The sequence below is a fragment of the Brassica rapa genome, chromosome A05 (genome assembly GCF_000309985.2).
Source record: "Brassica rapa cultivar Chiifu-401-42 chromosome A05, CAAS_Brap_v3.01, whole genome shotgun sequence".
Taxonomy (NCBI): domain Eukaryota; kingdom Viridiplantae; phylum Streptophyta; class Magnoliopsida; order Brassicales; family Brassicaceae; genus Brassica; species Brassica rapa.
Window position 1 is genome coordinate 11,623,041 of NC_024799.2, and position 27,530 is coordinate 11,650,570.

Sequence of the window (27,530 nt, forward strand, 5' to 3'; positions counted from 1 at the left end):
AACAAATATAACTCTTACAAAATACACACAAAATGCAACGATGACGTTGTAACATAAGAATACACATATAAAATCTAAAATAAACTATTTGATAAATTATATAATTTTAAACTAAAATTCTTTTACCTTTTTGATATAATAACACTTTATAACTTAATAATATACTTCAAAACCTCAAAACCAAAATAATAATTCATATCAAACAATATTCTTAATCGGAAAAAAACCCGCGCTTCAAAAGCGCGGGTCAAAATCTAGTAATGATATTAAATCACAATACCAATTATTTACCTAAAAGTGCTTCATGGACATTTGTTGGAAGTAGCTCCGCAATGCAGATGGAAGTAGTAGTTGCATAAACACAAGACAACCATGACTCTTCATCTTTGAAAACTTTTGACTTCGCTGAACACATCTTGAGAGATTTACAATGTATCTATCCGAAAACTTCACTTCAGATGCCACCAAATTGAACAACAGCCACCTTTGCATCTTATAACAATTGAAATTGAGAAGTGTGATTTTTTCTATTGCTTTTGATATATAACTCAATCCCTGAACAAATAGCAGATAAGTCAATCTTAACTTTTTGCTATCTTTTGTCTTCTCTTGGACGTTCATTATTGTATGCATGATGTTGTCGAAAAAACTATTTTCTATATGCATTACATCCAGATTGTGTCGAAAAAGAAAATTCTTCCAGTATGAAAGATCTCAAAATATACTCTTTTAGTGCCAATTGTGATGCTCCCTATAATCATCAAGCATATTCCGAGGAACATGCCAATTACTCCCATGACAAACTATTTTTTTGCGTATCATAGTAATCAATTTACTCTTCGATTTTTTTCCTAGTAAAATGTACAGGAAGAGTGTCTCGTACAGTTACTTTGTACCTAAAAATTTCTTGATTTTTCGGTATTGATGGTTAAGAGAAAGAAACCACTGATGGCAATTAAACCAACATGTCTTCCTACCATACTTCAATTGAAAAACATATATCCTTCCAAGACAACATGGAAAAGATAACCTCCCATGTGTTGTCCATTTTGATAGCATACCGTATGCAGAAAAGTAATTTATGGTCCACATAACACCTGCTCGCATCATAAAATTCATTTTCGATGAACAATCAAACGTGCAGACCCTTATTGACAATAACTATTTCAACTCTTGTATCAAAGGTTCTAGAAAAACACCAAGTGACCGTTTTGGATGCTTAGGCTTAGGACCGGGGACTAATATACTCAAAAATAAAAATTCCCTTTACATGCACATTTTCGACGTAAAAACTACTGCTACAATTAATATTTTGTCCCAGACATTCCAAAAGGAATAAATCTATCTGTGCATAATATAAGATAAACATTAAGAATATTTCTAGTGAAACCAGGGTGTACCATATTGAAATTTGTCCACACTTTTGCATGCATTTAGACATGTTCGGCAGACATCTCATCGCTTCAGCAGTCCTCTTAGATTGATATGATATTTTCAACCTATCTGTGATAGGTATGTATCACATCCTTAGGTACAATACCTTTGTCTGCCCTCTTCCTTGTGGTTTATATCGTGGCTTCTTTCAAAAGAAATATTCTTGTGGCTTTTCATCATTTCTCTAGTATATCATACAATTTTCAATGCGCTCATCTATCATCTCTGAATCCAACCAAAGACTATAAACCAATTTATGAATCTCATAGTATAAATCAATAGACAAGTTGTCTTCTGGAAAATAATCTTTAAACAACTCAGCCCATGCATCCACAAAAGCCTCATGTCAAGCATGATTAGTTTTTAATATTCATCATCTTTTATGCCAGAGAATTAAGATAGACCTTCTCTATAACCGAAGTAAATCGGTTGATTTGCAACATCCAACATATTTAAACCTTTTAAATCCAAGTTAGCTTATTCAACATTACCAATTTCATCCGCTATTGTTGAACTTGCTTCTAGAAATGCATATGTAACAATGTCATGAAACCCATTATGATCTACCCTGTCTTTCTGATGGTAACTAGTTTCAGTATGCACATGAATCGGTTCTTCAATATTACCAACCACCTCAAAATTACTATTAATACTACTAGCTTCATTCCCACCATAACCCTCACCATGTTGAAACCAAATGTAATATTGTGGCATAAATCCTCTTTTATCTCCTAATGGTTCCATACCGTTTCACTACAAGAAAATTTTATATTCTTGCACTTCTGACAAGGACAAAACATCTTACCAGTTTCATGCTTAATCGGTGTAGTACCCGCCAGGAATATGAATATATGTAGACTGTTAAGAAATTTCTTCGTCACCCTTAAGTCGGAATATTTGGGCATATACTTCCAACTTCATGGTTCGTCGATATTGCCATCATATGCGATTTTTTTCTTTAACGGTCTGGAAATTTTTTTTTTGTAGGTTTCAGTATTAAGAAAAATGACATATATATAGGAGTTTTTTTTTGGTCTTTGGTAGGTAGGAAATTACCAACTGATTAAAAATGAAAGTACTTTTCTAGGCTTTTATATCACCATAACAACTAATTTAAGAGGAATTATGTTTGGTATATGATACCATTCAATTTACCCTAAGTAGTGAATTACTCTCTCAAATAAGAGGTTTAGTTGCAGTACTTAGGGATCGAATCCAAAAGGAGCTAGGGAACCTATTAAATCTAGTCAGGTTATTAATTCTAGGTGTTTGTTGTTTTATGGTTTAAAAGTAAATAGCAATCCTAATTGAGCAAGTCTATTGCTCGACTAACAAGATGATTGGGGGTGTAACTTTATTGGAAGATATTAGATGCATGGTTTCTATTCAGGTGTTAGAGATTATAATCCTATAGATGCCTAACAGTTGCATGCATGATATATTAGAGCTCAACTACTTAATCACAGTGATCAGCGATGGCAATGTTTCACTGGTTAACTAACTAGATCTTGGATCTCAATTGTCGTCTTTTGATCACAAGAAAGTGTCGATCGATGATCCTATATGGATATCGATCGATACACCTTTCGCAAATATCGATCAATTGTCAGAAGACAATATCGATCGATGCTTCTAGCTAAGCCCTAGGCGCGGGTTGATAATGCTCACTAGTCTCCTAGATCAGCGGTTAGCTCTCTCTAGAAGTCCTAGCATGACATATTAGATTCAGGACATGATGATCAAGGATGCTTGACACATGCAAATTCCTAGGTTCATGTTCTAGTTAGCAAGGCTAAAACAAGCATTAAGAACAATCAATCAATGAATATCACAACTTAGCAAATCTATAGTTGAGGCTAATCCCTCTAACCTATTTGAACCATGAATCTAACAAGTAAACTACTCAGACATAGCTAAATAATTCATGACACAAAATATAAATAAAAACTGCATAGAATAGAATAGATGAATCAATGGAGTTCCAATCACAAATCTCTCTATGATTTTCTCTCCTAAAACTCTCTCTCTCTCTCTCTCCTGCTGAAAGTAAGAATACAATGGTGGCTGAAGCTCTCTTTGCCTCCTAACACTTAGGCAAGTATATAACTATTAGGTTAAAAACTTATCAGGGGTAATCTTGTAATTTGGTGAAGCCTTGGGTTTAAAGTCGGCTGGAACCAAGTTGCGCGTCTCGCGTCTCGACATAGATCGATGGTACAAGATGTACATCGGTCGATTGCTTCTTCTTCGTCTCGGATGAAATCTCTTTTAAGCTCCTAAAAGCTCCATAATCATCACTTTACTCCAAGATACTCCTAAAACTGAAAACATACCTAATAGGATAGAATATATAATATATGTATAGTAAAACATTAATATACCATGGATGAAAATGGATCAAATCCATGGTATATCAACTCCCCCAGACTTACCCTTTTGCTTGTCCTCAAGCAAAACAAACAGGCAGTCTCTCTAAAAGAGGTTTGAAAACAGCAGGGACTTACAGATTTAAAACATAGAAATCATCACCTCTACAATTTCGCAAACCACATCTAAAAAGTCCTAATCATAAAAGCACATTATGCAATATCCTAGCTTAGAAACCAAATTCAACTAGTCTACAACTCAACAAATCATGTCTGACATTCTCCTCTACTAACCTCATTTCTTAGCATAAATATAAAAGTGCATGCTTTACCTTGGGAGTGTCGATCACAGGATGCAAGGATTTTCAGACAAGTATCTGGAACTGCAGGTAAAAGTTAGTTCCTAATTTCTCTCTCTCTAATTTCTCTCTTGAGTCAAAGTCTGCTTCCATTGCAGGATTAGTGACCAAGATTGGACACGCTTCCATGAATTAAGACTTAATGGTGGTTGCCACCAAGCCCTGTTCACTTCTGTTTGACCTATATCCAAGAATTCTTTGTGAAGCGAGCCCTGAAGATTTCCACCTCCAAGTCCCGTTCGAATTCTTTTATTGGAATCTTTATGAATAAAACCTTAATGGTTTTAGCCACCAAGTCTTGTTCAGACTCCTCCTAACTAGATCCTAAGTCCTAATTAAGTAATAAATTTCGGATTTTTTTTTTAGATATCACGAACTACTCTAGGGTCGAAATAGAGAGAGGAAATGTGATAAATGAATCTACACAAGGCGTTACCTTCCAGACTTTACTGAAGAATCCGATCTCATGTATACCAAGCCCCAAGACAAGCGATTATGTCAGGTTTAGTGTTGGAGGTCAGATTTGGTTCCTTCAAACAATCAAGGCAAGTGTGTATAGTTGACAGGTTGATCCACTTTAGCATCTTTAGTAATATCTGTAATCAGTAAATCTAGAATGGTGCTAAAGAGTGGTTAGACATTCAAGTATAAATCAATAATAAGATCATAATCCCTTTCAGATAGCTAAGCATAACTTTATTAAAATCCTTTTATAAGAATCAAAATAAATTATATCAGTAAACCTCCCCCCCCCCCCCATACTTAAATTACACTGTCCCAGTGTAACACAATCAGAGTTATGGTGCAAATAAATCATAAGTACTCAATGTAACAAGTTAGGAAGATAAACCTGACCTGAGTGGGAATCGATCGATGTGCATCGGTAAGCATCGATCGTCGTATGTGATTGTAGGTGAATCGATGTCGACGTCCAGCTGATGCTGCTCATGCTAAGCAGGTTAATCCCACGGGTTCCGATGGGCGAGATCGTCCTCCAAAAAAGGCAAAGACCACTAGCTTGGACTAGAGGCTGGGTTCATCAGATGACAGCGCTGAGACGAAACCATTCCACTTGCAGTTCTCTCATACGAAAGACTGATCCGTACATGCGCATATGGTGAGAAATTTTAAACCGGCAGGCTGTCCACTTCTGTCTCTCCAAAATATGATGGAGCATGACGCCTACGTAAGTATGGCAGTTGCTCATGCAAAGGTATGGGGCATATTTTATGGGTCGGTGTAAAAATGAATTCTCTGAGATCTTGAAGGCTAACAATGAATTCTCTGCGATCTTGGAGGCTAACAATGAATTCTCTGCGACGTTCGAACAACGCTTGAAGGACATCCCATGCACCGATAAGCTTAAAGAATTCAAGAAAGTTGTCTGGGAACTGAAGGTCAGTCTGAAGCTGGCTCAAGAATGAGAATGTGCCAGTATTTCCCAACAAGCCTCTACCGAGAAGAACGAGAATCAGGCCGCTTCCCTCGACGCTCAACTTTGAGTGATCGGAAACAAGAGGAAGGCGGCCTTCGAGAAGGTTTCTTCACTGGAGACGCAGATCAAGGTTTTGGCAACCAAGCAAGTTGAGAATCTTCGCTTGGCTTCCTATGACACTAAGCCAATCTTGCTCATGGCTACCTCAATGTGCTTGTCTCTTTAAAAGAGAAATGTGAGAGGAAGAAGGTCACAGCTGATTGCGAGTCATGTTTTCGAGAGGTTATGCCTAACATCTACGTCATTAACGAGATCATGAACAATAATCTGCTGGCATATGATGAGCCCTCTCTCCTTCAGGCTAAAGAGATCAATCTTGGTGATGAGCTGGACATCACTGCCATGTATGACTTCTAGGTTAGGAAGTTTGAACTCCCTCATATCTCTAAGGAGCTCCCTAACAGCTCCTTTCTGAAGTTGTCTTCTGTTTTAAAGAATTTGTCAGCAACCTGGACTGTTCCAGAATTGTGGAAAGGGTGGTGGAGAACAAGCTGAGGAGGGTGAGAATGTTGTTGGCGGGTAATATACCCTGGTTTTTACAATTTTAGACCATGGTATAAGTATTATTTAGAGTCCATTATATATGTTTGGAGTAGTTTTAGAGTCGTTTCAGGTTCAGGTATGTTTTGGGAAACTTTGGAGATTTTGGAGCTATTTGAAATGAAGAACTATGAAGATGCATTCGAAATTTAGAAATGGATGGAGGCCTCGCACGGATAGATTGAGAACATATGTTGACACAAGACAGAGCTTTGAGTTAGCTTTCTAATTCTACCGGTTTGAGGTCGATCAGATGGTTGGATCAAAAGTTTTGCTCGTTTTACAGACGTGTAGTGTGTCTGACGCGTGAGAAGAAGCTATCGAAGTTGTAGCATAGTGTCGTGCGACACCACCTGGGTGTCAAACAGCATCTAGAATCAGCATCCGACATATTTAATTAAGTTCCTAGAATTGCACTTTGGTCCAATAGTTGCATTTATTTACAAAAGAACCCATAACGTTTCTTAAATCCCATGCCATTGTTGATTTCTACACTTTCTTTTAAGTCTTGTTTTAAGATTGGGAGAGAAGAGAAGAACTCCTTCGGGAGTCTTCTTGAAACTCCTGGGGATTTATTTTTGCAGTTTATTCATTTTATGATTTGTGTTTTGCATCTATCATGCATGTCTGAGTAACCATCTTGTTAGATTTAGGAATTTTCTATGGTTTTGATGAACTTGTGATTTATAGAACTTCTAGGGTAATCTTCTTGCTTCCTTCCTCGTGATTTTTCTTATTGCTTGTTTTTCGAGTAATTAACTAGAAACATGATCTTAGGGTAGTTGAGAAACACGATAGTGGGATCAACACCTGAACTGAATCCTGCTGGGATAAGTTGATAGTCACAACGAGAGTTGGCCTAGGAACTTAGTGAACATATAACATTGGCACATAATGCTTGTCTAGATAATTGGATCCGCAAGAGAGTTGGTGTTCAATATTTTAGGCATCTGATAGAAATCGCAGATAGGGCAGAATAGCTTACTAATGAATTTTGAGTTCTAGGATTGATCTTAATAAAACCCTTGACACCTATTGATTGCAGTTTCAAATAATCTATTTGATAAATCCATGAATCTAACGCTTTTTACCTATCTATTTACTTTTTTTCCTGCTTTATTGTGTTTCATATTTATGGCTTAGCTTAGTGTAAGACCATAAGTCTATTGTGTGAGCTCCAGTCCATGTGGCTTCGATCCTTAAGTAATACAATGACACTCTTATTAAGATAGTTGCTTGAGGTTAGAGTGAGCATATCGCGGGAAAGACTGAGCTCGGACCGTTGTTGTTCACAAATTGATTGTGGACCATTTCTATTGTTGCTTTTGCGTTTTTAATTATTTTAATCTTGAACTATAGATCAACGAACTCGTCCAGATGAGATCCTTTTTATAATATTCTGAATATTGGTATTCTGTTTCGTTGAGTTCGAATAGGCGTGTAATGAACAAGTGGTATCTTTTTTTTTGGTGGACACGTTCGATTTTCAGAATATATCAAGCTCGGTGTTGATTCTTTCAACCAATCGATGCCGATATGTATATGGCCTGGTTTTGGGTTATTTCTTTGGAACGTCAGTGCTTTACCTAGATGTTTTTTTAATTTTATGAATTAGTTCGAGCCTGACGTTGATCTGTTAAAGCTTAATTGATTTATTTAATACCATCTTGATGTTAGGTTGATGATATAATCACAGAAACAACACCTGAAACAGGGGCCAACCGGATGCACCATTCAGCCAACAGAAGGACCAACCAGGATATGTGTTTAGTCAAAACAGTGTATCTCACCAACCAGGAGGAATTTTGCAATCAAACAAATTTTCATGCATGCTACACTCAACAAGGAGCCAGGAATAATTGGAATCATCGTCAAAGATACTCGGACCAGGAAGATATGCATTTTACAAACCAGAGGTTCCCTAGCCCGTCCATCTACGAGTATCCAAGTTTTAAAGTTGTTTCAAGCCCAATGAAGAAGCGTTCCGACAAAAAACAACTCATGGACTTCAATGTGGATCCCTTAGCTTTCCAAAAAGCCCATAATGAACAGAAATGGCTACAGAATTATAAAGTTATGATCCAATCTCCAGAACCGATCAAACCAGTTCTACACTTGTCTCAATTGGAAGCTAACCGGTTCAGTCAGTTTCAAACCAAAAACTGGCTGCCAGGAGATCAATATAGTAATTCAGGAGGCTCATCCAATTATTAAGAAGAGTCAGACAAGTCTGTTCCGTGCACCAGCAACCACATGATCAGGAGGATCCTCATTAACAACAACTTTCCTTATTGGGATGCATTCACACTTGGAGCCATAACTCATCCACGACCCAGCCATCAAAGCTACAAAGTTTTGGAGTCATTTACAACTTATCCAGTAGCCCCTAGATGCACCATAACACACTGGATCAGGCGGATTCCAATCAGACCAGAAGATAGTCCCGGTTTGCTTAATTTGGTTAAACCGACATTGTTTGAGGAAGGTCTTCTACTCCTTCAGTTTGGTTCGACCCAAACCTATTCATGGTAGCCAGGAGATACTTTATATCATACAGAAGGTATCCTATGCGTCCTACCATGTGCTAGCATACAGAGGATTAGGAGAATTCTCTTGCACTCCAACTTGCCTTATATGGAGTCAGCCGACATATATGTCCAACAGCTCTTTCCCTATCATTTGAAGCACGACCTCAGCACATTCCAGACAATAAAGAAGGTTCCCAGGAAGCTCTCTTACCCTTTAAAACCGTACAGGTTCAAGAAGAATCAAGATTCTTATTTGGAGTCAAATCCCATAAAGAGCTCCAACGGCTAGTTTTCGATTTATTGCTTAGTTTTAAGTTGTTTCCTTTAATTTCTCTTCAGGACGTTAGACTAAGATTCCTGAGCATTATATAAGCTCATTGTTAACTTATGTACAAACCACCTTTCAATCCACATGTTTATTCAATAATAATTCAGTTTCTTCTTCAAAGAGTGTCTTTGCGTATATTGTCTATAGTTTCATTTGAGCCCTGTTCGAAAACGCGGCCACCTAGGCGGTGTTCGGAGGTTGACCGCAGTGATTATGATCAAATCGGTGTAGCCAGGAGTTGATCCGCATAAGACCGCTTAGTTTCCTTGTTGACCGCTGCGGGAACCGGAATTCACACCGTCGAGATTTGTTAATCGGAAGAAAGCCAAGTTAACCTAGCCTTCCCTGAAGGTCCCGGTTATCTGCTGGGCCACGCACAACACAATCAATATGAAAGAGTCGAAAGTAATAAATCGTAAAAGAGCAAAAAGAGAACAAAGAGGTCTTATTTCCGAATTCGCGTTTGAGTGTGAACAACATGTAAGATCCTAGGCCACGAGAGCTGTCGGTACGTTCGCTAGTCTAGTTACCTAAGTTCTAACCTAGTCGAGTCGCAGCTCGATAGTAAAAACGAAAAAAAGCCTAAATAATTCTAAGTATTAAGTTTGCTCTGAGAAAGCTCTCTCTTTGCTCCTCGCCTTAAGCCCTCCTTATATACTCTCTCTAGGTTGGTTTGCACCTTTTCCTGGGCCGGATTCGTCGCGAGATGGGATTTTCCATTTTTCGTCACCCTTCATGATTATCTTCGGAAACTTGACATTTATCTTTTCCTGCGAAATAAAAGTAGTCCGTCATATCAGCTTTGGGCTCAATCCTGTTCTAAAATCGTAAGTGGGCCGTTTGGCCGCGGTTCAGGCCCCTTTTGGGCCGTTTTGGGACTTCGACGTTTTTACGATTTTTTCTAAGAAACAGCCGTTGGTTTTTCCGAAAGGATTCCAATTCCCCGTATAGTTAAGGCAACTGGTGTTCAAGCTAACCATAGCCATTCTATAGGCCAGGCAGGAATCCGCTTCCACGACCAAGTTTTTTATAACTTTTCCCAAAGTCTTTCTTTGATAATCCTAAACGAGACGAGACATGGGTATTGTGTCCAAGGGCCCGAAGATTGTGTTACGGGAACTTAGACAAGGATGCACGGTTTCGGAGGAGGTCGGTCCTTGCTTACGATTGAGACCTCATCCAGACTGATCCTCTTCTCGACGTTCCTCGGTTCACATCCGACAAAAACTGTCTTTTACTTGATTAACCGTTTTGCGGGAATGTCTTATTTTCAAGGATCGATCGAGAGTTGGTTTTCCAGTAACTTTCAGGCATTGATTCCGTCGTGATCGGTTTTGACCCCAACAGTTAGCCCCCCAGCTAGTTAGGATTCGTGGACGTGGGTGTGAGGTCCTAGCTTGCGGTATGACTTGTTTTGATGGAATTAGACGTAATCTTTTGCCGAAAGACCGAGAATGAATAGTAACCTTTTTTCCTATACATAGGTGGAGTAATTTTTTTTTTTTAAGTCTTCATTAACTTCTCTTCACAAGAAAATTTCTCTAAGGTAGAAATTTTTCTTATCCTCTCTCTTTTTACCTTTGTGTCAAAGTTTTTGTTTTTCAAAAAATGACTTCAAGAAAGAGATCCAGGGGTATACTTCAAATGCCAAGGGATGGTTCGAGCGTTTTTGCGCATCCGTCGAGGAGAACTGTCTCCCCTTGTTCCGTGGCAAATGGAACTTTCATCGTGGTACGATGGTTGGAAATTTGGTCCGTATAGATACTCGTAGGTATCTAACGCATTTTTTTTTGTAGCGAACAGTGTTCTTCCCACGATCCCCAGGGACTTGTTTGCTAAGCGCGACCTTCTCTGCAACGGTCCGTTCTTTTGGGATTCCTTCACCCTAGACAGGATCCGGAATGCAGTGGCGCTCTACCGATCGCGAGGCATCTCCCGACCTTTACGTGCATCAGACATGGACGAGCCACACCCCGACCCTGTTCCCGATCAGAGGGAGTGAGTTAGGCCCCGAAAGGACAAGGGAATCGCTCTCAAAGACAGAAACTTTGTCTCAGAAGATCTTCCGCTACCCGGATGGAACCCGGGTTTCATCCCCGGTGATGGGAGTGGAACCAGTGAGGCTCCCCTTCCGGACGACTTTTTTTGCCAACCTTCCTCCCAGTTTTACTACTCCAGCGTCACTGGATGAAGCGTTGAGGATATACGTGGTGCGGAAGGTTCTCAGTTGATCAACGAGGTTTAGTCTCTGTATGTTTTAGACTCAGTTGGCGAGTCTTCGTATGTCGCTTCTATGTTTGACCCTTGATTCGTGTAGGGAAAGCGGGTCTTTAATTCAACGCTTGACGGAAGTTTCAGAGAGGCGCGTCTTTTGCACTTCAAGGCCGAAGAGATCAAGAGGAAATTCATCCGTTTTCAGAACAAGATTGCGGAAAGAGAGCGCAGACAGGCTGAGTCCCATTCCCGAGCTCTCATTCGTGCGGAGAGGAAATGGAGGAGGACGATTGCTGCTGAGATAGCGAGGAGAGCTACATTCTTTGATGCTGAGTTCAGGAGTTTCAAGGACGCTCAAGACTACGTGGGTGACTTCCGCGAATGCCGCGGTTCGGTTGGTACCCTTTGGAAGTTGCAGAACGCTGATTTCTCTCTTCTCTCCGAGGTTGCTCAGATGTCGGACCTCATGGATGGGTGCACCCAGGCCGAGTCGATGGTTCCTCCAATCGAGGGGAGGATCAGAGAGCTTTGGGAACCCATCGAGGTTTCGGAGGACACGACGGAAGTGGGAGCCGATGCTGCGGATGAGGGAGGAGAAGTAGATCAGCCCGCGGACTCATTTGGAGTCTCGATGTCCGGGTATCTTGACCTTGATATCTGAAGGTCGTCGGGATATTTTTTCCTTTACCTTTATCTCAAGATTTCGTATGGTGTTTTAGGCCGAGTGTGGCCATTTGTTATTTGAGTGTGCTATGGCCTTGCAAGGTCATTTGACTATGTATGCGGGACTGGCCGTTGGTGGCTTTGAATCTCAGCCGCTATGCGGCCTTGTTATATATAACAAATGTAATTTTAGCATTCTATGGGATTTAGTTTATACTTCTGCCAAGTGTCGAGGGAAAGACACGAGTAGTCACTTCGTATCTTAACTCTTAATTTGTCGTTCAGTTCATTTGCTCTTTCGAGGGTATTCAAAAACGTTTAGGAGTTTTACGATGTTTTGTGAGCGTTTTAGATGTGGGCGATGAGACCTGTTTTATTGTTCTTAATGATTGTTCTAGCCTTGCTAACTAGAATATTGAACCTAGGAATTTTCATGTGTCAAGCTTCCTTGATCATCATGTCCTGAATCTAATCTGTCATGCTAGGCCTGCTAGAGAGAGCTAACCACTGATCTAGGATACTAGTGAGCATTATCAACCTGCGCCTAGGGCTTAACTAGAAGCTATCGATCGATATTGTCATCTGACAATCGATCGATGTTGCGAAAGGTGTATTGATCGATATCCCTATAGGATCATCGATCGACACTTTCTTGTAATCAAAAGACGACAGTTGAGATCCAAGATCTAGTTAGTTAACCAGTGAAACATTGCCATCGCTGATCACTGTGATTAAGGAGTTGAGCTCTAATATATCATGCATGCAACTGTTAGGCATCTATAGGATTATAATCTCCAACACCTGAATAGAAACCCTGCATCTAATATCTTCCAATAAAGTTACACCCCCAATCATCTTGTTAGTCGAACAATAGACTTGCTCAATTAGGATTGCTATTTACTTTTAAACTCATAAAACAACAAACACCTAGAATTAATAACCTGACTAGATTTAATAGGTTCTCTAGCTCCTTGTGGATTCAATCCCTAAGTACAGCAACTGAACCTCTTATTTGAGAGAGTATTCATTCCTTAGGGTAATTTGAGTGGTATCAGAGGTGGTTGCTCGGATTGAAGACCGCCAAACCCAGCTAACCCAGCAGTCTCCCAATGGAATACCGGTCACATTATCCACACCTGAAGTGGATCAGATTTACGAGGAGGTAAAAAATTTTAAACTTTCTATTATTATTATTCATTTAATCTAATATTTTTATAAATAACATTAAATTTTTTTTAATTAAGGTTGTTCCTAAGAAAAAAGGATGTACGTTGGGGATTGATTATGTCAACGATGTCCCAAGAGAGACATCGTCTTATGGTCAGAGACGGGCTGATTGAGTCACTCAGCTGTGTTCCGAGTTGAACTCGACGCGGTCTGCGTTCAGAGCTCGTATGAGTTCAGTCGAGGGCTTTTTGGACCTTCTAGCGTCTGGAAATCCTCATTTGGAGACCATGTTGGCGGAGATGCAGAGACAAAATCTCCTTCCAGAGCCACTCAGCACACATGAGGATGAGGAAGAAGTACAGAGGAGTCAAGACCTCTTCGAGGAGATGCAGAACAACAACCCTTTTTTTTTTTCTTTTTATTGTATTATAAATTTAAAACTTAAATATTTATATAATATTTTTGTATTGATTTATTATTTTCATTTTTAATTATTTTGAAATAAATTTTAAAATATATTTCATTATATGTTTTTGTAAAAATAAAGAATCAAAGCAAATTAGTAGCTAAATTACGTCTAATTAACGAAGAAATTGAAAAATTGTTAGCGAGGAATTTACTACGAAAGTTACGCATATTCGTCGTAACGATTACGTATAAAGAATGATGAAATTAAGTGTCTACTTTACGAGAAAAATTTTTACGTGTACTTTACGAGGAAACTATTACGTGTACTCTACGAGGAAAATGTTTACGTGGCTTTTACGAAGAAATAGCTGACGTGGCTTTTACGACGAAATTATTGACACTACTTTCTTCGTAACTTTACGACGAATTAGCGAGAAAATATATGTTACGACGAACGTTTAACGATGAAATGGCTTTCGTAGTTATTTCGTAGTAAACTCTATTTTTACGACGAAATAACCACAAATACCGTCATCGTTATACATGTGTTTTCTTGTAGTGAGTACACATGAAAAATAATGCTGATAAGAAACGCAAAGACTTGGTTTTTGAAGTAGGATCCAAGGATCCAAAGTATTTTTCAAGTTGAGACAATTTCGTCAAAACTCCTTAAGTAAAGTTTTCTGCAAGAAGCTTGCAACAAACTTTTATGGACCATTCAAGGTCCTTGAGAAGATTTGTCAGATTGCTTATAGATTGGAGCTTCTAGAGATTTTTAAAATCTATATAGTATTTTACGTGTCCCAGTTAAAGCTGGTTTTGGACAAGGAACATGAAGTCACAAATTTACCATTTTTATTGGAGGAGAATGATGTGTTTGTCCTACAGACAGAACATATATAATGTATTTTTCATGATGTTGAAGGTCCTCTTAAGGCTTTGATTCATTGGAAGGGTTTACCGGTTCATGAGAGTTCATGGATGCAAGTAAAAAATATTTCATATAATTCCCCCATTTCGAGCTTGAGGAAAAGCTTGCTCTCGCCGATGGGGGTATTGATAAGAGCTGGAGATAATATTATGGAAAGAGATTGAAGAAGAACACTAAATCTGATGTGGATCAAAATGAAGAAGGAGATTAATAGATTTACGCGGGAAGTTGTTGGCTAATTAAGATTTTGTTAAGTCATTTAGACTTAGCAAATACAAATTCTAAATAAGGGCTTTAGAAGTTGTTAGATGTCCGGCTTATTTTAGAAGATTTGAGTCTTTGGTATGAACATGAGATTGGGATTGACTCGTGTATCCCACGAGTTAAGAGTGTAATACATTTCATATTAGTGGTTTGCGCTATGCGTGCAGGGTGGCTGTCCTTTGTTATAATTTGGATTTTCTCGATGTAGCATATTTTGATTGGTGGATGGTATTTTGAAAGTTTTAGTTATATGTTAGAAGATGAAGCAATATCTGGATCTATGGTGTTGCTAATGGTTTTATGGTTTAAGTAGTGTAGGTAGATAGTAAGAAAGCTGTGAATTGTATAAAATAGTCCCATCATTTGTAGTTTAATTTTAGGAAGTAATCTTAATTTTTTTAAGTGACATGTATTATTTGTCTTTATTGATGTTATTTGTTTTTATATAATAAAATAATGGTGTGAATTGAAAATATTTCTTAATGAGGATATATTATTAATTATCTTGTATGGAAATGAAAAACCAAAGTAGTAAATACTTCACAAATAAAATTGGAAATTAAAACATGATATTTCATGTTATTAATCATATTGAGGGTGGAATCATAGATTATTTTCCCTTCAGCTTTTATTTGTACGAAGCCATTGATCAATGCATGTAAAATAAAAATTATGGCCGCAAGTAAGAGAGCAAAGTTTGTTTCCATAGATGTAATTTCCGAAGCATATAGTGCATATATTGTTTTCTTCTTATGTAGTTGGAGGCCTATTTGTTTCCTCTATATCTGTGATGATAAGATCAACACAAGTCTTGCAGTCGCATTTTGGTTGTAGTCCCATATGGTAAGAGTAACTTGGAGATCATTAGTTATGGTATTGTAGCCGTTTGGTAGCTTATTCATGACGTATTCAGTAGTCTCTTGAATAATTAAGGTTGACTCGGGGTGGTGAATGTGATGGTATTTTAGCATAAATTCCATATACTCAATTGTTGAGTCTTTTAAATTACCTAGATTGTCAATGATACACGGTAGCTAGAAATCAATGATGGATTGTTATGTGTTGTAGACTTGTAGTGTTGAGATGGGCCTATGGATGTAGACTTGCAGTGTTTGCCGTGGATTTGCTCCTGTAGATTATGTTTGGTGTGAGAGCTGATAAGAAAGAAGTGGCTCGTTATTCATGGTGTAGTATTTTGTGTGAGGATAAGTTTTTTGTAGTTATGTTTTATAGAAGGTGAGTTTAAATTTTTTTTTTCTTTAATTCTTCAACCGTTTAGTTCAAAGGTCCATTTATTCAAAGGCGTTAACATTTTGAGTCAATGGTTTGTGATAAATTTGTTGTTTTGTCTACGTTGAGTTGTTACTTATTTTGTAGAATATGTATAATGATGTGTAGTGTGTATTTGTATGAGAAATGAATAATATTAGTGATTTTTTGTATTTGCATGATTCTCATAATTAGGTTTTTCTTAGTATTATAGATGTTCATTTGGAAATATATTTATTTGTTTTTGCAGATGGTGGGTCCGCGTCAGTTATACCAGGGCCTGCGTTAGTTATACCAAAATATACTTGTTTTATTATTTATACGCGCAGACGGTGTAAATATATTTGTTTGTTTATTTATGGGCCAATAAATAAACATAAAGGTCCAAGAAAAGGAAATAAGAGAAGTTGTCTCTCTGCTCGACACATTGTAGAGTTTTTCTAGTCAACTTTATTATCCCTTTTTTATTGATACATTTCCATCACGTCAAATTTATTACGAATCAAATGTCGCACCGTTGTTGTTTCCTAAAACACATGGTGATTGTCAATCATGTCATTATGAATCGGAGAATCTGTTATGAATCTAACCTATACTAAAAGGTGAATATGGAGTGTTTCTAGCATGTCCACGTAGGTTAATATATTTGACCAATCAAAACATTCCAATAATACACGCTGGCAAAAGACACGAAGCTCTTGCTTTCGTATGGGCTCTGCTGTGTTTCGATGGGCTTCGTCGGTTAGCATTGGGCTTTGCTACCCGGTTCAATTAAAAAAAAAATTTTCAACCCAAGATGGATAACACGAGGCTCTACGCTTCTCGCTCTTCGTCTTCACCGTTTCTTCACCATCGTTTCAGTTCTCTCGATCCAGAACTCCACAATCAATACTCCACTACATCTCCATCCATCAATTCCTTCTTTATGATTTCGAAGAAGATGGGTTCATGTGACATCTGTATGAATGGATTCAATATCTGGGAGATTGAGATATTGGTGGACAGCCGCCACTCCGTTATTTGACGACTCATCAGGGGTTTCTCCAACAGGCACATCAGGGGATGGATTCACCAATTGTAGTCTCACTAATTTAGGCTTTGGTCCTCTCAGATTCTCATCTTTCCTGAAGCTTAAAAGAGATCTCAAAACGTCGGCAGCCAGCCATAATCACCAAAGTCCAGAGGATTATGATCCAACTAATTGTATGTTTCCTATAATCTTTTCTCTTTCATTTATGTGTTGGTATTGTTTTCTTTGTATTGTTTGATTGAATTTGCTTTGTTTTGCGGTGTTTTTGCGGTGGCTCCCTAACTTGAATTGTAGGTTTCTTCAAAGTTTAAGCTCCAAAACAATGGATTTGAACGGTTTTAACTTATCAATGCCTTTTATGATTCGTCTGGTTTTTTAGTTTTTATGTATTTGTCATGCAGAAAGCTAGGATCCAAATTTGGCTATATGAACAGAAAGATCTGGACACTGAAAAAATATTAATGTAAGTGATTTTACGCATTGTTTAGCTACCAATCTGTGCTCTGTTATTCATAGCTTAGCTTTGTTGGTAGAGCAAGTGTGAATACTTAAAACAAATATATATCTGAGCGAGAGTATATGATTGGGTAATTGATGTCTCTTGGTTTTTTCAAGTGTTCAAGAATTCCTGGTGTTCTCTTTGACCTTATGTTGATTTAGAGTACAAAAAATACAGAGGTAATTACTTTTCTATTATCTGCTTGAGGGCTTTGTCTTCGTCATTTACTTATCGCCGTTAGCGTTAAAAAGAAGTTTGTGTCATGTTTGTTGCTTTTATATGGCTTGCAAGTTTTGTCTGAATGACAAGGTGAAGAGAGAGAGAAGCGTCGGTCGCGCTACGTCGGTGCCGCCATTAGAGAGAAACTGTTTTTATTGGCAGCAGAGCAGACAAGAAACAACATGGAGAGTAATAATGAAGTCTATGCTATGTTAAAAGGTAAAGATTTTATATTGTAAACATATGTATTTACCACTAGAAGCTATTTTCTTATTTTTTGAATACTAGGCATGGTGTAGCTGCTGCTAATTTTTTTACTCAGTTCTCACCTTGGTCATCTTCTTTATTGAATGTCTTCTTCCATTCACAAACAGGTTTGAATTCTTGGACATGGTGGTGATGCACGAAGTGTTATTGTGGGCACAAGGAAGGTTTGTGACCAGACAACCTTTTTTTTGGTTCTAAAAGTTCCTCTCATTGCAGGGCTTGTGAGGAACATATACTTCCCGTTTGACATAGAAAGCGACATAGCAATTAGCGTTGCAAGAGAGATGGTGGAAGAGCTGGAGATGGACGACCATGATGTGACAAAGATAGCTAACATGATCGATGGAGAGATTGCTTCTCTGGTTCCTGATTGGAGATCAGGCCTAGGGTTTGAGAGCAGCTTTTGCAACTGCGCCTCGAACCGGTCAGCTATAGACTTCAACGTGAGGCAGTGTTGTACAAACATGTGTGGAGAGAAGCATGGACGGTTTGAGGAGATCACTTTGGGACTACACAACTTTGGCAAAGCTTTATATTCCCATGGAAAAATGACATTTTCGCTGTCTTTTGTTAATATGTGTAGAATTATTTACAGTAATGTTGTCAAACCAAGAAATATCACAGTAATTATTTAATCATAGCTCATTAGGCCGGTGACTGTCTTAAAATCAGTTTATCATTCTCAATTTTGAAAAATAAACAAAAAGACATTCTTTTTTATCATTAAAAAAAATTATATATTTTTAGAAGTTCATTTAGTTTAGTGGTTTTATTAATAGTTCACTGATATCATTACACCACAAAACTTAAGATTTTAAGTCTCAGAAAATATGATGTATCAACTATGCATGAAAAATACGAAATATTTTATTATAAAGAAGGGTTATTTTATATAGATAAAAATCTTGAAAAGGGTGATTATTTACTAATTAACAATTGATATTAAAAATATAATGCAGCTATTTAGATCAAATTTTGAGTAATTATTTAGTTTAATATAATAATTTTGTATTTATTTGTATTATATTATAAATATCTAAACATTAATCACAAAATTTTGGTGAGAATTTAACAGCTTATTAATTTATAGTCATTTTTTTCAAGTTCAACACATAATATATACTGAGTACGAAAAAACATAGAAACACCTAAGATTTGATCATTATATATTATTTATTTCAGTCAAATGCTTTGTTGGGTTTAAAATATAAATATATATAAAAATTATCTATTTTAGCTTATATTTTACTATTAATTGGGTACTTATGCCATGCTTATGGAAGTTATTATCATATAATAACTTATGAAGTGCATCTAATATTCAGAAATATTGTGTAATTATTCAAATGTATATATTAGAACACTACTCTGCGCTGTAACCATTAACAATATTGTAAGCAAAGAGAATTCAACGAATTGCCATGCAACCATATCTTTCTCCACTAGTGCATCGTTGATTAGTTTATATCAAATTTAACCGACCCAATAAAAATTTTTACTCATAAACATTTACTTAATCTACAATTACAAGTAGTCTATTTCCTTACTATACTATTTAGATTCATCCAACTCCAGAAAATTTCCAAAAAAGATGTGATGGCACAATGAAAAAAATACTTATCAAGACAATATGGTATAATTAGTTTTCAAATACGATAGTGTATACAGAATTTAACTAATATGTACATTTTAAATAGAACAATTTATATTGAATATTTTCTCTAACTATTTTAATTATTTTCAAAATATTATCCCGCCCGTAGGGCGAGCCGGTCCTAGTTGTCTTAAAACTTAAAAGAAACTTTATTAGATTCCTAATTTCCTTTGTTTTTAAAATATTTAAAGTGATACTCAACAACGGTGCATGCAAATATTAGTTTCAAAATATTTTCCAATTATTGCATGATTGAAACAAATATTGCCTTAATTCTGGAACTAATTTAATACGCGATTAAAAAAAAAGGTATTACTTTATTGAGAAAAATAAGGTTTTGCATGATTAATATATATTTCTTAACATTCAATTATGGCATTTATCCCCTTACTAAAAACTTTCCAAAAATTGTAAGGAGATTGTCAATTAGCATTACTTGCGTGATAATGCATGGTATTCATAAAATTCCAAATTAGGGATGTTTTGAGCTAAATATGACACTAATTCGGAATATATACGTACTCATTAATATTATACGATTTTGGTAATGGAAATTTTAAGTCGAAACCGAATCGTATATTCTTTTTTTCCGTTGATACTGATTGATTTTAAATTTATTTTGTTGACCAATATATCTGTTTGTTTCCTATAATATTCCAATGAATCCGCTGTGAATTTAAATTATGAAAATAATTATGGCAAGTTTTGGGAATTAGTGCTATTTTGAATTATGCAAATAAAGATGGTGATTAGTAATCATTATTTACCCTATACACATGCCAATTATATATAAATACAGGGGCTTCTAGCTACATTTCCTCACCACCGTCTCCTTCTCAATACATTCTTATCACAAACATTCTTGCAAGCACAACACTCATGGTGGGCTTTAACTTCGTTGTCGATTTGCTTAATTTTTTTTTCAATCTTTACTATTAAATATAGCTTGAAAGAGCTTAAGTGTGTGGCATATGGAATTGAAGCTTAGGAGTTTGTCTTATCATAATGCTATTATAACTATTTGTATAAAAACATTGAGTTCTTTTTTAATTCAGTTTTATATTTATATCATTCCAGGATTCCGCGGGTGGCATGATCGCAAGTTATATTCGAAGCTCTCATTTACGATTGGATGCAATCCCAAAATTTCTATTATGTTTCATTTTATTGCCAATGTTTTATTTTATCTTTTACTTCATAATTTAATTTTTATAAGTTTTTGCTTACTCTTAGGGATTCACTTAAATGAACTATGCTTCAAGTTAACAAAACAAACACACAAGTTTTTTTTTTAAATCGAAGCTTAATTTATATAGACATACACAATTTCGGTTAAACCCCTTATTCTATAAAATGTAATATTTCTTTCTATGACTTTTAACTCTCAAATACCTATATATTTAAAGTGATAAACTATTTAAATCTACTCATTCCGCGCATAGCGCGGGTTATCACCTAGTATATATATATTGAAGAAAAAAACAGTGCTCTATCACTTACACAAGAGACTCCTTCTGTTTTGCCTTCTGTTTCTTTATCTGTTCATTTATGTTAGTAAAATAGTAAATAAGTGTGTGTGTGTGTATTGTTCTCTCTTTTCAGCTAGTGTAAATGATATACAATATTCATAATACCATTAGACCTATATACAAATATGAATGATAAAGACAAATGATGGAGAAAATTTAAAAAAAACATCAAGAATCATGAAGAAATATAGATGTACAGCCAACATTGTTTCCTTATTCTATGAAACTGATATTCCAAAACAAACTTAGTCTACAAGGTATGTAAGAACTGAGTATTTTCTATGGTTTTAAGATCTTACAAGAAACTGAAAAGAAGTAACATCTAAACCACTCATTCACTCTTGATCAAATGTTTTTTCCAAGCTCGATCTTCTTCACCAGTCTGAATGTGTTTTGAAATATCGAATCTAGTATCCCCGCAACCTGAAACCCAACAAGCAGATTCATACAGTCACCATGGAGTACATAAGCAAATGAAACAAAGTTAAGACTGAGAGAATGAACAAAAAAAAAATACTATACCGTGAAAACACCACCTATGATGGCGCAAACATTTGTGATGAAGTGTGAGAATGACTTTGGGTTCTCACTTATTAAGACCTACAAAAAACATAGGGAAGTTTTAAGAGAGGAGAGTATGAATTGACATTGGTGACTGGTGAGAGATCAAATGCTGAAAGAGAAACCTGCATAGGAGAGAGATCAAAGCGAAACTTGGCAACAGGGTAATAGTAACCATGAGCCACACTGCTATGAGCCGTATACTCATACTCCTCTATCACTGAGTGTTCTTGACCGAATCTTCTTGAAACGACCTCTGTTTTGACTACTTGAAGATAGTGTTCGATCTGTATTTTCACACGTTAAAAGTGTAAACCCCGACTAGGAAAGTAAAAAAAAAAAGTGTGGGACTTACGGTAACATTAGCAGCAAACTGTCCTTCATTTACGAACCATTTGCTATTAAGTCTGTCATGGCTTAGGCCAAGATAAGGCATTAAGCGTTTCATATCAGTCAACAACCTTTCTGAAATCATTTTACCAAAGGTGAGATGGGAAACATAATGAGACATGTTCATTTGAGAAGCATCGAACGAATGAGCTCCTGAATGAGCTGAGATAATGATTTCTCCAGGGACCTGAATCAAAAACCAATATCAATACCAAAATGGTACACCATTAGAAGATAAAAACTAGAACATTAATAACTTCACTTTTACCTTCTTGGCACGCACATAGCCTACGATTCTACAACCACCACTAACTGGTGCCTTTTTAATACCTGAAACCACATTATCAGTTTTACCATCTAAAGCTAACTTGTGGTCCTCCTTTTTGATAGGTTTGAGCAGTTCTTCCACCATCTGGATGAAACAAATCATTGTAAATTTGTACAAACTGGTGCACTCATATATTCATTCCTAATGGTTGAATCTAACTTAGACTAGTATTACCTTGAGTATGCTCTCTGTGTCTCTATCTCCATGGTAAGATTCATGTTCATGGTGGCCATGGTCCTCCCTGCACAAAGATTTGAGAGTGACCATTATAAAAAACAATTGATAACCAAAGAGGATGTGGAGTTTACATAAATAGAGAAGAATAAATGGCTTCAAGTAGATGACATGAAGAGCAATTTGCTCACTTAAGATCACTGCCTTTGCGGAAAATCCTGATAGATGGGTAGCCTTGTATATGGTTCCTGAAAATTTCATTTGATACAATAAACTTTAACAAGAAATAGGTGAGAAAACATCAAACTTGGTATATATATATACCTCTTGCATAGAGTAGTTTCTTCTGTGCAGTCAACGCTTCCTAGAAGAACACGCCCATCAGTTTCAGGATTATATCTGCAAACTCCAAATAGAAATCATCAGAAAAGCATGACTTAATAATTCTTAACCGTTTAATAAAAAACGGAAAAGAACACAACTAACTACGCACCTCTGTCTTGTTATTTCAGCTGCTTTCTCCCAAGATGGTTTCTGAAAATGTTTAGCAGAGAGAACAAAAGAAACGTTGTAAAATAGTAAGCATTTACATATTTTATGGACCTAACATAGGTAATTAAACCAACATTACCAAGCGATTACTCCAGTAGCACCATGGAGCATAGAAATTAACAACCAAGATTTGAAAACTGCACAACGAAAGTTCCATTTCAGTTAAACCCTTGGACATGTACTAATAGTAGTATACATAAAATAGAAGAAGTAGTCAACTACTTACTGATGTGAAAACTTGTCAAAGGTAGCACCAGTTAACGGTATAGCAGCATATGTATTGTTTCCATGATCTTCGTCTCCATGGTTGATGAGATGTAAGCCAGAGGTGGAGTGGACTTCTGCACCAGTGGCTCTTAAATACGGATCAATAGGGACTTTCTTAATCGTTTTTGTTAGATTCAACCTTTTCTGAAAAAATTATTAACAAAGTTTAAACATAGGTTATATATAACAAACTAATGTTGTTGTACAATCTAACGTACACTCTAAGAACCATTCTCTGTGATGTCAATACCTTTGTTATTTTCCTCTCATTTCATAGTATACAGCAATCATCAGACAAAGACTGAGAAGTGGAAACAGAAAACTTACAGTTCCCAACACGTTGCTGACATCAACCGATGCAAATTCACATGAGAGGGAAGGAAAGCTACAGAAAAAGGGTCAACTTATCAAGAAATGACCAGCATTGTAGTGAAGACTGAAACATAGTCATAAAAAGAATGATACTGTTAAAATGGCATGCATGTTGGTTGTTGTTCAGTCTACCTGACGTTGAAATCAATGCGTAAGAAGTCCCCATCAGAGCTGTTGTCAACTATAACAGATGTATTAGTGGTAACTGCCAAATAAGTACTCAGTTCCTGCAAGTAAAACCATTAGCTAGAGAATCAGCTGACAATGCAAGAAGCATATAATACTGTAAAGTTGTGAAGATGGAAACAAGGCAAATAGGTTACCATTCCAAACAAGAAGACCATAGCGAGGGCAGCTATAATGGACAATCCAGCACCAGAGAGAGATGCCTCTGTCAAGTCTCTTGGGATTTTCCTGAAGAACAACACAAATCAAACTCAGCAGAAGTATACAATTCTCAGAGTAAGTATCCAAATATACAGAGTAAAGGTCGAGACTATATGCATGTGAATCAAAAGCCAATAATATCATCAGAATTGGGACACAGGAGAGTAAATGCAAGAGAGGATGGTTACCTGTAGAAATCAACGGACTTGATCTTGGTGGTGGAAACCATGGCTGCGAGAAACAAGAAAGGGAATTAAACAGAAGCAGATCCTACAATGAGCTCTCTCTCCTCTCTGTATCTCTTAACCTGTTCCTGTGTGATTCCCACTTAACTAAACTCAAATGTTATCTTTCTTTTAAACGGAATGAAGATTTTTCATCATTTAAAGTTTATATATTTGTAATTCTCTTTCTTAAATAAAATAGAAAGGAATCACATCATATAATTATAATTATGGTATCTAATCCTAGTATGGAAGGGAAGTAAATCAGTTTTGATCTTTGAACTTTGACCTTTTTTATTTTATTTTTAAAATAATGATTAAAATAATAAAATTAATTTTAACCTTTGACCAGAGAAGCGACACCGTTTGTGGTTTCACAAAACGCCGCAGTTTCAGAAAAAAAGCCTCGGCTAGAGAAGAAGTGCCGTCGGTGTAGTTCAAACAATGAGTGGCTATGAACATGTTGGAGATACCTGAGTTGATTGGAGAAGCTTCCGGAAAAGAAATGAGCACCCGAGAAATCCTAAGCTCTCAGGTGCAGACCAGAATAACTAGTATATAGCAAAGCTGTAATGATAAAATGGAATGAATAAATCACTGTCATAAGCTCTCTCTCACTTTTGACTCTCTGCCACGAATATAATACACAAATAGAAACACATTTGCATTACGAATTACGGATTGGGTGGACATTCTTTGGTTTGGGTCTATTCGGGTTTGGGAGTATTGGAGTTTAAGATTTCAGTCTCATTCGAAGATTTATAAATTTTGATAGGGATTCGTTTCGGATCTTTGCGAATTCGGTTCGGGTTCTGATAACCCGTTTAAATTATTTTTAAAAATTTTAAATTCATATATATTTTAAATATCACAGAATTTAAAATATTAAATTTTAGACATTTACTTTTAACTATTTGTATATATATTTTAAATATTTTGGATATTTAAGTATATAAATTTATTTTGGTTTTAGTCGAGTTCGGTTCCAGTTCTTTAGATACCAAAGTTTTGAATCCGCTTGAATATTTAACTAATTTCAGTTTGGGTTCAGTGCTACTTTTAACGGATCGGATTCAGTTCGATTCTTCCAATACGATTTTTTTGCCCAGCCCTTGAAGCCTATTTGACACACCGTTCAAAAAAGGGAGCATTGGAACGACACGCTGTGCGTCTTTATGTAACAAAAATGAGGGATAGTGTGAGATTAGCAAAGATCGCACATCGCTTATGAGAAATGGAGGGGCCGTTGGAACTTTGATATAAATAAGACATGCGTATCATTGAGCAATTCACTTACCTAGACATGGTCAACTCGTAATCAAAAAGATGAGTTACCTAGACTAGTGACTTCATTGCACCTTAAAGAAGGGAGCTTAGCCTAAGGTCTTTTCAAGTAGAAGAGCCTGCGTCATTAGTTGTGGAATAGAAGGTTTTCGTTCGCGCAGCCCCTACCAGTAACTTAGTCTTCATAAATTTTCTGTTAACCGATATTGTCTCTCTTGGTTAGGGAGAGAAAACCTCAATTTACTAATTGATCGCCTGGCTTAATGTTACTCTATTAAACCACAATTTAATGAGCCTTCCATAACTATAAAATTAAACAGATTATTCTCTGATAATATAACAGACTAGGTTAAGATCCGCACCTTGCGCGGGATAAATATTATTTATAAATTATTTTTAAGTATTACATATTTTTTTACATATTATGAAATAATAAATATATTGAATAATTAAAAATTATTAACTATTACGTATATAATTAAATTGGTACAAATACTTAAATAAATTTTATTTATCTAGACAAACACTTTTTTCTATTTTATATGTTATAAAATTAAGTTTAAATGATATTAACATGGATATATAGTACATTTTTAATATTGACATCTGTTAAAAAATATTTTATACTCATATTATTTTTGATCGTTTGTATTTCTTAATAACAAAAATTTTAAATCAATGATAACAATAAAAACTTTATGGGATGTTTAATAGTTTTAGTAATTTATAATTTTAAAAACATTCAATACAAAGTTTAAAATCTAAATATTAAGTTGTCAATAATTGTTCAAAATGTTTATCAAAAAAAATTCAAATCAAATTCGAAATTAAAATACTTATGTATTTTATATGGTATATAATTTATTTTAAAAAAATATTAATATGCATATATATAATATTTATTAAATGAGACTTCCTACTTTTGTAATTTCATAATCGTTTGTATCTTGTTATAACATAAATTTTAAACCATGGATCACAAAAATTTCAGTGTGAGATTTTTAACAACTTTAGTCATTTATATTCATTTTTTAAAATTCAAACTATAACATATACGGAAAAAATCTAAATTTTTATTATATAGTTAATGTGGTTGTTTAATTTATTTTAAAATGAATTAAAAATGATAGAGAATATACTGATTTTTATCAAATCTTTATTATTCAAAATCATTAATTGTCATATATACTTTAGCCATATTAGGTAATTCCGTGATTTTTATTTAAGGAAACAATGAAGAACATTTATGATTAATTTATGGTTAATTTAATAAAAAGCTTATTATATATTTATATATGGACCAACATAGTTTTCTAAGGATTATAAGAAAGATTGTGGTGATGACATGTGACTACAAAAATATGTTGTAATGCTTCTCTTTTAATATATAGGGGATGTTAATTAGGACAAATCTCCTATATATTATTTGAGAAGCATTATAACATTTTTTTGTAGCCACATGTCATTACTAGAATGATTCTTAGAATCTTTAGAGAAATAGGTTGGTCCATCTAAATATATAATAAGCTTTTTATTAAACCACAATAAATGCATTATTAAATGTGCTTCATTATTTCCTTAAATAAGATTGCGGAATTGCCTAATGTGGCTAAAGTATATATGACAATTAATGATTTTGAATAATAAAGATTTGATAAAAATAAGTGTGTATTATAATTATATTTGTTTAATTTTAAGCTATTAAAATAAATTAAACAATCATAGTAACTATATAATAAAATTTTTTAAAAATTATTTATATATTATATTTTGAATTTTTAAAAACGAGTATAAATTACTAAAACTGTTAAAAGTTTCACATTCAAA

At 35.6% G+C, this 27,530-nt stretch overlaps 1 protein-coding gene, 1 long non-coding RNA gene and 1 other non-coding gene across 5 annotated transcripts in view; 2 read left to right on the forward strand and 1 right to left on the reverse strand.

The window, feature by feature from the left end:
• The window catches only part of LOC103868598, a 36,934-nt gene extending 15,613 nt beyond the window's left edge, over positions 1–21,321 (forward strand). Inside the window, exons 1-4 of one of the 2 annotated variants that reach the window (XR_632970.3) lie at positions 1–17,169; positions 17,398–17,459; positions 17,612–17,933; positions 18,089–21,321. The exon at positions 1–17,169 is cut by the window's left edge and continues 15,613 nt beyond it. This is a non-coding gene — a long non-coding RNA (uncharacterized LOC103868598). Of the gene's footprint in view, positions 17,934–18,088 lie in introns of both variants that reach the window. The other variant, XR_004458167.1, reaches the window with a different exon arrangement.
• Positions 9,438–26,165, reverse strand: LOC103868600 (protein disulfide-isomerase 5-3). 2 transcript variants are annotated; one of them, XM_009146684.3, is made up of 16 exons: positions 24,893–26,165; positions 24,384–24,426; positions 24,132–24,222; positions 23,941–24,035; positions 23,764–23,821; positions 23,396–23,580; positions 23,249–23,306; positions 23,111–23,151; positions 22,942–23,016; positions 22,809–22,865; positions 22,618–22,684; positions 22,384–22,527; positions 22,081–22,302; positions 21,851–22,012; positions 21,687–21,764; positions 9,438–21,587 (listed from the first exon to the last, which is right to left on the reverse strand). In XM_009146684.3, the coding sequence occupies exons 2-16, from the start codon at positions 24,422–24,424 to the stop codon at positions 21,510–21,512; spliced, it is 1,452 nt and encodes a 483-aa protein (XP_009144932.1). In that variant the 5' UTR covers positions 24,425–24,426; positions 24,893–26,165; the 3' UTR covers positions 9,438–21,509. The 2 variants fall into 2 exon arrangements, with proteins under 2 accessions (XP_009144932.1, XP_009144933.1); XM_009146685.3 differs by having other exon boundaries at positions 24,762–26,165.
• Positions 25,709–25,871, forward strand: LOC117134571. Its single transcript, XR_004458755.1, has one exon. It is a non-coding gene; the product is annotated as a U1 spliceosomal RNA (small nuclear RNA).
• Positions 26,166–27,530: the final 1,365 nt, after the last annotated feature.